Below are 12496 nucleotides of genomic sequence, written 5' to 3'. Positions count from 1 at the left end.
GGCAGAGGTGATGTTAATTAGTTGCTTTCCTTCTAGTATTTTAGTTCAAAATTAGGCGTTATGTCTGCGGACTTACAACGCTAGAATCAGGGTTTCGATATCCTTTGTGGGCAGAGCACAGATAGCCCATTGTGTTACTTTGTGCTTAACTTCAAACAAACAAACAAAATCGAAATTACGGACGGCTGTACGTAGACAGGCCTTAAGTGACTTTACGATAAATTCTAAAACAAAAAAGCATAACACACAAATATATATATATACATATATAATCCTTGATTTTAAAACTAATATAAGTATAACATTTATAAATGTACGTTTTGTAAAAATTTATTTCAAGAATGTTTTAATCGGTGGACGTTTTTATCAAATGTTAGGTTTGAAATATTCTATATATTTCTCAGGATAAGTTGGTTTGAATGAATTTGTGTTTTCTCATGGCGATGTAAACCATTTGAGAAGAAGAAAAAACAAATGATATGTATTGTATCAGATGCGAGTTATTTTGGAAAATCTTCTTTTAGGAATTAACCAACATAATCCCTAGAACCGTGACATTGAACAGTGGGTTAGTTTAAATACTTGACTCTGGGCAGGCTATATTAGAAGAACCGACCGTTAGAGGGGTCTGAAAATGATGTGTGGTTAAAAAATTGAGACAACCTGCTTCCAAGTCTGCAATGTTTCTTGCACTCTCAATTAATGTAAGAGTTTGTAACAAGAGCTATCACGTTTCATTGTTTCCTGGCCGTCACATTAAACGCAGCAGTTGCGCTGGTTAAAACTAGTACGACCATGGCATAGCTTCATGATGTGATTAAAGTTGAGTGTTACTCTTACTAAAATTTTGTTTTTTGTTCTTCAATTATTCAAAGCACATCGAGCAACAAAGTAGGTCAACTGAAAGTTTACACTTAATAGATATGAGGTGAAAAATATATTTACTTATACAGCACCGAGAAGATAACGTTGTTATGATAACACAATTGGCCAACTAGTCTAATGATTCATTATAGGGACAGGAAATGCAAATATAAATAAATTATTCATTGAAATATAATTGTCTATTATCAAAAGTCGGCAGTAACATTTTACAATTGCTAATAGATAGATATATGGATATGGGACAAAACAGGAAACAAAATTATAGCTACACCAAACTAAGTATAAGCTTTTTTTTTAAAAAAAACCCTGACATATAGCTCTTGGCTTTAAAATTAACCACTGTGAGGATTTAGAATAATGCTAAATTGAGACGTAAACATTATGTTGTTTATATGGAAGAATAAATACAATGGGAAGAACTCCCAATATTAATTGTTTGCTAATATCATAGTTTGTTAGCACAGTTTATGTTATATATATAAGAGTGAAAGACAAAAGAAATCAAAACTTCCCGGAGTTTATAAAACACAAATTTCACGATAAAAGTTGAGTGCATTGCATTGAAATTTTAACGTTCTAAATATTATAACTGTACAGACTTACAGTAGTATTAATATAATTTTTCATGAGTAAAATATATGATAATAAATAACGTTTTGGTATGTATTTAGTAACGAACATTTAATATTTTTTGTAATATCTGAATTGAAAAAAAAAATATTAGTAATATTGCAGAATAGTACCTTTTCTATTTATTTGTTTTTACGTTTAGCTTTATTACAGGTTCATGATGGTTATCTGTAAAGTAGCAAATTCTTTGTGGACGCAATTTTATTTTGCTTAATTGATGTTTAATTTCATCTGAAGCTTATACTTTGCTTTTAAAACACTATCATCTTAACAGTAAAAATAAAATTGTTTTATAATGAGCTCGAAAATGGTTTCGTTGATAGTTTACTAACAAGTTAAAGCGGTTAAATAAAGGCTTATATGTTGCAAGATGCATTATATAATTATTTTTGCTCATTTACTTTCAATTTTCATGTAGAAGAGCTAAAACCGGAAAGTCTAATCAAACTGTATTAAAAACGACTTTGTAATCAAACTATTACTTATTAAAGTCGCATCCTTATTCTCTGAACGAAAATCAAATAATAATAATAAAACTATTCGTTTCTTTATTGGCATAAAGGGGCTGGTCATCTTCTCATATGAGTAGTTAGAGAAAATATAGCAAGTTCGACAAGCACTACTCAAAGCCACGTGATACTACCACCTACAGAATCTAGCAATTGTAGAAACTTGTACACCTATGGAAGTGATCTATTAAATCAGCTAAAGAAGAAAAAACAAGGAAGAAACACATACACACACACACACAAAAGAAGCGGAAAGAAAAAAAATGTTCATCTTATCCGGGTTCATCGTGCAATAGGATTAAGTGGATATCTTGTGGTGTTTAAATAAAATAAATATCGAATTTGAAATTTAATTGTGCTGACTTTTCAAAACTGCAAATAAAATTCCCCGAGATCTACATGTAGAATTTTCAAGAGTGATATACCATCATGAGGTCTATCTAACTTACTTTCTCTTAATAACTTCTTACTTGTACCTTCTTGTAATCGATCAAACGTATAATTTTAAAAATGAGAATCGACGCAATGATACAACGACACATAACGTAACATTTACTAAACACGCAGGGTATTTGAATTCCAAGGCCTAATTATCTTGCATAAAGAATTTAACACCAAACTGCAGCAGAGATCTATTGCAAAGCTAAGCCGCTAATTATACATCAGAGGCTGTTTATTTTGATTAGGAATACCATTTATTCAACTTTTTCCAGCTGCCTTAATAGCGGGACAGAAAGATGCATGTCATTAGATAACTAGTTGAAAGACTTTTAAGGATTTCTTATTCCAAAGTAATATTTTTGAAGCACTAGTTCGTCTGAAAGGCGAGAGAACCTCCAGGAGCCGCCTACATTAAAAAAAAAAAAAAAGTCGTAGTGAGCAAGCTTGCCAGCACTTGTTTAACATACTACTAGCTCAAGTGCATGTCAAAAGAAACATTAAACCCTGTATAATTATCTTGCACTCTGGAGGGATCGCTCCGCTGGTTCCTATGCTGAATTTTGAATCACTTTGTGGCGGGAACTTGGTTCAGACTCGATGCACGTGCTTTTGATGAGTGAATGTCAAAGTATTATTACGTAGTAGTAGGCACGACTAAAGGGTGTGGCGTAGTCTTGCTCCATTTCATTGGTTCTATGGCTTCGTAGACTATCAGCCGGTGACCATACCACGTGGTTTGAAGGGTGACGCCAGGGAACAAGTATGTTTGTTGATTAAGCCAATCTGAGCGTGCCGTATTTGGCGAACGAGTATCCGCAATCGCTCTTGTTGAACCGCGTGTACAGTGGGTCTACCTATCCCAGGAGTAGTCTTCACATTACTTGTATAGTTGGAGGGAGTTGTGCTGTTTTTCTTACAACTGCTGACATAGTTAACCGTTGTTCAGTGAACATCTCGTCAACCACAATCGCCCATTTTCATTACTAAGCTTTCGAAACGTTATAGACGAAGTGATCAGCAAATATTCGTAAAGGAAATTAATGTTCATTCAATTTCAAGTGACTATAGTATAGACTTGTCGACGCGTTGGTGGGGAGCATTTTTTTTCTTACCAAAATTCTAAACGTTATGTAACATCGCGAATTTGAGACTAAATAGTAGTTATTCTACAGTACTTGGAAGACGTTGGCCAAGTCATTTATTCCTTTTACCAATACTAGTATTAGTTGGTGTTGCCGTTAGTGTTAGGCGTTAACTAGATCGTTTGTCATTTCGTCAATAATTACAACAAATTAGCGATTAGGTCACGTTAACAGTTCTTTGAGTTATTTTCGCTTAAGATACACCGTTGAGAGACAAAAGAAGATGGAATTACGTGTGGGGGGCTAAGAAATGAATATACCGTTATAATTACTTGGATTTGTGTTACCTGTACTTTGAATCAATTCAACGCTAACATCAGTTGTACCTGTGTCACACGCTAAGCCTAATTTCTCTTTGGGCTACAACATTGCTCTTCAGGTGTGTTATGTATCCTGCTAGACATCCGGTCAGTTCAGCAGCACTCCCTGTTGCGGTAAGAACTATTTGTAAATTATTAATATATATATATATATATAATACTGTAGCTGTGCTAGTGTATAAAGTTGGGTTTTGTACGTACTGCTTTAAGTATGGGGACTATGATTACCAGACTTTGTACTATTGTAGTTTTACTTGTATTTGTAAGTTGTATGTTATAAAGAATTTGTAATGATGATCTAGTCTGTGAAACGTTTGGGGAAAATGTATATAAATATAAATAAAGTAAGAAAAAAACAGAAGAGAAAAGAATTTTCGTTTTACAATAAAAGCTACGTTATTAGCTTACATTTTTTATTTCATGTAAAAATTTACTGTTTACATCATAGAGTTCAGGTGATGGCGTTTGAGCTGTTGGGTTTGTTACACACTGTTAGACAATAATTATATTTTTTGTGTTAAATTAGGTTGTTTAAAGTATTACAGTGTTAGTTTGAAATTTGTGTTCAATCTGAGTGCTTGTGATAATGTTGTTATTGCGATTCCTTTCACTTTTAGGGACCCCCGCCACAGGCCGGGCAACCTTTTAAATTTACTGTTGCCGAATCTTGTGACAGAATAAAAGAAGAATTCAGTTTCTTGCAAGCTCAATACCACAGGTAAATTTAAAGTTTGAAGAAAAAAAAATCGACTCGTTCTGTAAAACTAGGCGTTTAGGATGAATAATGAGATGTAATTATATTAACGCTTGCACTGTAGGTAGTATTCGCACTGTGTGAATTATACATTGCATTAGGACAGAGAAAAGCGACAGGTCAGTGATTGATCAGTTTTACACACTGCTGTGGACTGTTTTGGTTGGAATATTTACAATAATTTTGTTATATTTTTATTATTGATTTTTCAGTTTTAGCATTACAGAAATATAGTTATGTATCGACAACATGCCATCACCTAGTTTTTATTTACTTTGCCGTCAGTTGATGTTCATTACGATTCCATTTTGTATATACAACTTACATGAAAATAAATATTGATTCAGTTAATTTGATTTATGAAATGTCCACTTTTTGCTAATGACAGTTTTTAGAGAAAATATTTAATAATATTTAGTAAGTTGGAGCATATATCCTTCACATATTTGGTTTGTTTGATTTTCTAGTTTAAAAATAGAGTGTGAGAAATTAGCCAGTGAAAAGACAGAGATGCAAAGACATTACGTAATGGTAAGGAAAGTATATATTACAGTTTTCCAAAATTCCGTTTCATTATATTGAAATAATTTTCATATATCACAAAATGTCTGTGTGCATATATATTATAACTTGATGTCAGTATATATTTTGGGCCTTTTCTGAGAAATAAAAATTATGTTATTTCCTATTTAGGAACATAAAATAATTTTTATGTTGATGTTTTTTAGCGTAATATGATACATAAATATATCTGTGTAGTAGTTCTGCATCGTTTTCAATATTAATGTGACTGTAATTTATAAACTACTAAAAATGAATATTTCAAACTACAGTTTTAGATATGCAGAAAGGAAAGTTTTAACAATTGTAAAATTTAACACGTACAACCACGTTTTTTTTTGAAAAAGCTATGCCATTCAATGTGAAGTATAGTTTTATGAATGTAATAATTTATTTATTTTGTTAATACTATTCTGTAGATATTATTATTTTGCGTTTCTTAGCTGATTATTTTCTTTTCTTCTGCCATAGTACTATGAGATGTCATACGGGTTGAATGTTGAAATGCATAAACAGGTGAGATGATTGGTCTAAATGATTCAAGAGATATCTTTGAAGTAAATTTAAGAAACTTGTTTGTGTTATCATGTTTATCATGGCGAATTTCTTGTAAGGTAATTATAATACAAACAAAGCGAAAACAACTTAATCATCTAAACATTTATCACCTTAACTACTAAAAACTAATTTTTTGTTTAGAATAAGTTTGTGTATATATATATATATAATAAAGACGTAAGCGTTCATAATGATATAAGGTAAATTGTGATAAAAACTATATTAGAATTATTACATAAAAATTACTGAAACTGTACAAACATCATGTGTATTGATATTTGTTAATCTCTGGGTGATGAGTTTCCTAATGTGTATTGAGTTCAATCCTTTAAGTGGCTCCTAAATATCAACATTCCTTTTTATTTCTTGTCAAACGGATTTGCAAATATTTAGACGTAAGGCATCTATTTTATAAATATTAACACTAAGTTTCATTTTCAGTCTCACCTTTACCGTGTTTATGCGAACACGTGAGAAAACGTTAAGTAAAGAGGGTGAGAAAGACAGGTTGAACCCTGAACCTATGTAAATAATTTACTGTCACAAGACTTTAACAAGTCCCGAGGGATGATTATTACCTCATTTGATGAGCGCGGAATATGACGTGCTACAGCACTCTACAAGAATACCAATCAACCTTCTGTTGCGATGTGCATGGCCAGCAAATACGGACAGATGGCGCTGCAATAACGTTGAAAACGGCAGCGGGTGTGCAGCTAGATACTGTGACCGGCATTCTATTGCGTTATTAACATGACAATACGCGCTAATTCTCTGTGGAGAAGTAAGCGTAACGCGTGAATAATAGCTGGAGAGCGCGCAAGCACATAAAGTTTACAATATCGACAATGGCAATTTGAAACGAAAAGATGAGGACGCTTTGGTATAGGAGTTTAGGAAAAGCTTTTGATTATACATGAATTGTGTTATAACCTTATTTCGGTCACTTGAATAAGACCCGACTGCTGTAGTTCCTCCGTAAATATCGTGATAGTTTTAATTTGTGAATGACAGGTTCTGGTTGGCTAAATAGCGCATATTTAAACGACTTCAATGTATTTTTCCCTTTCCTGTTGTCAGTGAGGCATCACTTGTTATGGATTCAAAGACCTTTTTCCTGTATGAGTTAAGTGTTATTCGTTGGAACTGCTCACAGAGCTGCATAAATTATTTTTTATTGTGTGTGTGTGTGTGTGTATTATTGTATTTTTGCTTTTTTTTATGGCTGACGTATACTATATAGAACAGGTGTATCTAGTGTAACCCTTTCTATCAGGTATTTCCTGTGTATACATATAAAAATGTTGGCGTTACGTAACATAACTGTACTTTTCACCAAAGCTGTGTTAATTTTTTAATAGAATTTTCAAAATATCAAAGTCATACGTCACCGTATATATATGAATTTTGAATCATTTTATTTGCCCAAATATTACATTTTGCGTATTTCTTTTATCATAATTAGAACATGTAACCGTTTGATTGATCATGTTCGATGGGTTATTCAAAACGGGATAACGACATTATACGCTATTGTTTCATGTGAAAAATATTGTTAAAACGCTAACTTATCCCTGTATCGGCTTCTTTGTTGTTGCTAGGCAACGGGAATAATAATGTTTGGAAAGAAAATACCTACGCAGCTAATGCGTACAACAGTCGTTTTTGTCTTTTTAACGTAAATGTTTTACTCCCAGATTGGTCGTTCAATTATTTTAAAAATAAAATATTAGCTTGCGGGGCTAAAGACAACACGGAAAAATATCGTTATTTGAACCACGTGGGTAAAAACTAATTACATATATGACTTAATAAAAAAAATTAAATCACTTTGTTAAAAGCTTTATTTTCTCACATGTTTAGTTAGCTCTTCAGTATTTTAACTACCTACCCTGTTTTCTGATATGTGCTGTTCTTTAGTGATTGATTGTATCAAAAAGTTTCAATTCACGTAATTTTTCATCAAGTTACCAATGTTTTCTTTGAGGGGGGGGTGAAGAAAACCAATTTTTAGGTTCTTGGAGTTTCGTGAATGTTTTATGAGTTCGCAAAGTTATTTTGTGGTGCTAAGAGGCACATTTCGTAGGTTTACAGTGGAAAGCAATTCTTCAGTACGCAGTACAATTTCTACGTACGTACTATACAAGTTTGAAATATATTAGCAAAGTCCAAGGTGACTAAAGAAAAATGAAGTACAGTGAGAGTAGTTTCACGTTTTAGATGGATTAGACTGATGTAGCATATTCATAAAACGTATTCCGCTTAGTATATTTTCCGAAACAAAGGCCACCATATATCTGTGCTCGAGAACTTTGATGTTTGCTAGGCTTTACTTACATTTCAGCTCAGTCTGTTGTTCTCGTAAAAAAAACAATTTTTTACGATAAAATATTGCGTAGTGATAACACATGCATTTATATTTTAACTGTCCTCCTTTACCCGATCACACCACACTTTTCTTGATAAATAGTCTTAACCTCATCGGACATTAAACTGTGAAGTTTGTCGTATAGTTAAATGACCAAGAAAAGTTTTTCTTCACAAATAATTAGTTGAGATTTCGACTAGATAAACAATTAAATAATGAATAACAGTATCCTTGTTTGCCCGAAAGGGGAAAGAAGGCGGCATGGAGGGGGTCACCTGTTTTAACCACTCGCACCAGTATACAGTAGTGTTGTCAGTCGGTCAGTCAGTAGACACTAAAATGACGTCACATAAGGGATGCTTGACGTAGCAATTTATACTGACAGGAAAACGTGCGCATGCCATGAATCACAAGAAGTTTTATATATTCTGTAGGTTACAAGAAATATTTGTTACTCTTAATTTTGGTTTTATTCAGTCTCGAAACAGAACACTTTCGGGGACCCTGCAGAAGTACATCTGGTATATATCCTTATACTGATGTAGGAAGAATAATTGTTTGTAGTTATGCATAAATCTACACAATGGGCTGTCTGTGCTCTGTCTACCACGGGTATCGAAACCCGGTTTCTAGCGTTGTGAGTCCGCAGACATACCGCTGTGCCACTGGGGGGCAGGAAGAATAACCAGTATCATTTGCGTATACTGTAGTTGAAGATTATAATCCTTTTATTTTTTTTAATGTGCAAATGAACGCCACAGCTATCTTGAAATCCCCGTTAAAATAATCTCACTGTTCTATTTCTCTGTGTTGTGCTTGATCGTGATGATTGTAATAGATTAGAAAGGGCAGAACCTTTTCCCGCTAAAAAAAGTTAGACATCGCGGGTTATCTGCAGGGTTAAGATGCATTTTCATTACCCGAAGCTTAGCAGCCTCTGCCAGTGTAACAGCAAGATATCGTGGACGTGGGACTCGACTCGACCAATATTGATTTTGTCAGTATTCCTTCTCACTGTATTTGAGAATACATACGACCAATGTGAAGCAGCCGAAATAAATTATAATTACTGAAATAAGAACCATTTTTATACAGGATTTTTTTTTTCTAATTAAATTCCAGCCATTTGCGATAAAGTCTTTTATGGAGCTTTTATTTAATCTCAAAATTGTTCTTCAATAAACAGTTTCATCACAACACGTCTTGTTTTTCTTGATTCGTATATTTCTCTAATAATATTAGCAGAATGCACGTGAATTGCATGCACTCATTATTTACTACAATCTTTAAGATTTACTTGACATCACTTCTAGTGAGATTTGGATAGAGAGAGAGCGTATTAATGTTAATAATATTATTCCCGTGATTAATTTGTACGGTTGTACTAGTAGGTACTTCAAACTTCATAGTTTTTCTACTGCCAAAAAAATAAATAAATAATGTATTCGTTTGTTATATGAGTGTGATAACGAAAGTGCTTACTTTTGAGAGTTTAAAGGCATAGTCCTTGTATTACTTGGAGATATACATTTAACAATACAGATGCTAAAGCATTGGTTTCCAACCGCTGGCATGTTTTTATACACAAACATCCAATGAATGTATAATTATTTAAGAATAGATGTTCATATTTTCTCAGAAAGGGGACCGAAGGCCCTAGAGGGATCACCTGTTTTAACCACTCATACTACAATAGTGTATCGTCTGTCTGTCAGTCAGTAGACACATGACGTCATATAAGGGACGCTTAGTGTTACAACTTGAACTATCGTGCATGAATCACGAGAAGAATTATGCACTCTGTAGGTATGGTCTGTCGTATACTCTCCTAATGGAGTTGTTAAGTGCAAAACTACACCATGGGCTAAATGCGCCGAGTCCACCGCGGGGAATGTATTACTGGATTTTAGCTTTATAAGCCTCATGCTTACACCACTGATCCATCAGGGGATCTGTTCGTAAGCTTTTGATACAGCTTTTGTAGAGTAAAAAAGGTTCGGAACCATTGTGTTAAGTGTAAAGTGGGTAAAAACAAACTTGCTTCCATGTGGTGTGCTAGAATGACGTCACTCTTGCACTGATTGATGGTTTATTCCCAAAATATACAAACAGTCTTACTTGTCCCTGGATGTTGTGAAATTACAGAATATGGCCAGTTTCGTTTTCATCACAGTATACTGAGTGGGTTGTGAAGTGGAACATGACATTAGCGTTTACTATATCAGATCAATGATAGCATGTAGTATCTAGATGAGTAATGAATCCAGTGCTAAGTTTTGAAACTAGCACGACCCCTTACGACAACAACAACTCGTTCCACTTAAGATAAACGTTTTTTTGCTCTTGGTAAGAGATAACGATTACAAATCGCTTTAAGTACAGTTTCAGGTTGATACCGTATAGCACACGTTTTTATTTTCAGAAACGTTGCTATTTTTAATTGAAAAACTAATTCGTCTAATATTTTTCATTCTAGTCTGAAATCGCCAAAAGGTTAAATTCTATCATTGCCCAGGTATTACCCTTCTTATCTCAAGAGGTGAGCTGTATTTACATTTGTTAGGATTTACAAAGCAAAACGTTTGTTTTAGCATTTGTTGTATTATTTGAATTATATATTTGTGCATGAATCCATCTTGCGAATTAGAAAATGACGTACAGCCTATAAAAACATAACATACTAGAATGTGTATAATTGAATATTTCCTTTATTATTCCAATGTTTCGTGTAATTTATTTCATGTTGTATAGTATTTAAAAAGTTAGAAATATTATGACAATTGAATTTGGAATTAGATTAGTGCAATTAATGAATCATGTATTTTATCACAATTTTAAAATGTGGAGAAAATGTTTAAATCGCTGTAAGGAAAAGTTCATTTGTTCACTCATGTTTGGCCGAAATTGACCACCTAACTTTTACCTTTCAGCAATTTTATTAATTTTTGTGGATTTATATATTTGTCTTTGTTATTATTAGTGTTACAAATTTGTGACTATGAAATGTTTTGGGTAAAACTACTTTTTCTATGAATAACATGTTAGCACCAACAGCAGGTGGCCTCAGCGGTGGAGAGAGCCAAACAAGTCACTATGACGGATCTAAATGCCATAATAGGGGTAAGGCTTTATTGTTTTTTCTCTGCAATATGAAATATTCAGGGAGAATGAGTCAAATCTAAAAAAATATCAGTTTAGAGGATTTTTGTGTGTCAACACACTCTCATGTTACCACTGTTTATTTGCCATATTGCTGGTCAAGCAACACAGCCATTCACTCAGCCAGCACTAAATTAATGATATGCACATAAACCTTCTATGACTCCACACTTTACTAGTCAAGGTCAAATCCGAGATGACACATAGGATCTGGTATTGAACATCATCTTAATTGGCACTAGTGGATGAGAAATGACACACTCCTCCTGGATGGGATGCCAGTCCATTGCAGATTAACCCCCACCTAACAGCTGTTTAGACTGAAACAATTGGGGTAGTGTCCTACTCAATGACACAACAGCATGGCATGAGCCAGTTTCAAATAGGCAACCATCCAAACCATCGGTCTGTGAGCCGAAGAAGCGTGAATCCACTAAGCCACATGCTAAGGACTGTTAATTTAACAATTGTATATAAATTGGTGTTGAAGTTTGGACAACTGATTGACCTGATGCTTATCCGATAGTAAAATAATTTAACATAACATAATGTTTAGGGACAAAAAGGGACCTGTTGGTCCATCTAGGCTGTGCCATCCTTTAAACTAAACTAAACTATAAAAAAAACTCAAAGGGAGGCCTTATTCATATAGTTATTAAGCTTTCTCATAAACTGACTTAAATTTACTGCCTCCACAACATCTTAAGGCAACCCATTCCATAAGCCAACCACCCTGTTAGAAAAATAAAACTATCTTAGCTGAAGATGACTCCTATCCTGCCGCCAAAATTTATATTTGTGTCTCCTAGTCCTACCATTTTCACCATTAAGTATGAAAAAAGATGATACATCAACACTGTCAATTCCATTTACAATCTTAAACCACATAATCAGATCCACTCTAACTCTTCTTTTTTTAAGATAAAACAATTTCTGAGATCTTTACTTCTCCTTGTGTGACAACCTTTCCATCCCAGGTATCATCGTAGTAGCCCTTTTCCAATGATTCAAGGTAAGGAGCCCAAGAGTGAACACAATACTCTAAGTGTGGCCTAACCAGTGACCTATACAATGAAATTATAACCCCTTCAGACTTGTATCCAATATTTCTTTACAAACAATCTAAAATTCTATTTACCTTACCACTAGCAACAGCACACTACTTAGAT

General features: G+C 33.7%; 1 protein-coding gene across 4 annotated transcripts in view; it reads left to right on the top strand.

Moving 5' to 3' along the window:
* The first annotated feature begins 3249 nt into the window (after positions 1 to 3249).
* Positions 3250 to 12496, top strand: part of LOC106458332 (transducin-like enhancer protein 4) — a 31519-nt gene continuing 22272 nt past the window's right edge. For 2 of the 4 annotated variants that reach the window (XM_022384511.1, XM_022384510.1), the window contains exons 1-6: positions 3250 to 4041; positions 4545 to 4645; positions 5149 to 5212; positions 5714 to 5758; positions 10645 to 10707; positions 11214 to 11288. In XM_022384511.1, the coding sequence (XP_022240219.1) occupies positions 3994 to 4041; positions 4545 to 4645; positions 5149 to 5212; positions 5714 to 5758; positions 10645 to 10707; positions 11214 to 11288 (396 nt within the window). In that variant the 5' untranslated portion in view covers positions 3250 to 3993. The remainder of the gene's footprint in view (positions 4042 to 4544; positions 4646 to 5148; positions 5213 to 5713; positions 5759 to 10644; positions 10708 to 11213; positions 11289 to 12496) is intronic. The other 2 variants (XM_022384513.1, XM_022384512.1) reach the window with 1 other exon arrangement.

This window comes from Limulus polyphemus, unplaced genomic scaffold (genome assembly GCF_000517525.1).
Source record: "Limulus polyphemus unplaced genomic scaffold, Limulus_polyphemus-2.1.2 Scaffold447, whole genome shotgun sequence".
Lineage (NCBI taxonomy): Eukaryota > Metazoa > Arthropoda > Merostomata > Xiphosura > Limulidae > Limulus > Limulus polyphemus.
The sequence above is the reverse complement of the archived record's forward strand: the minus strand, read 5'-3'. Positions and strand labels throughout refer to the sequence as shown.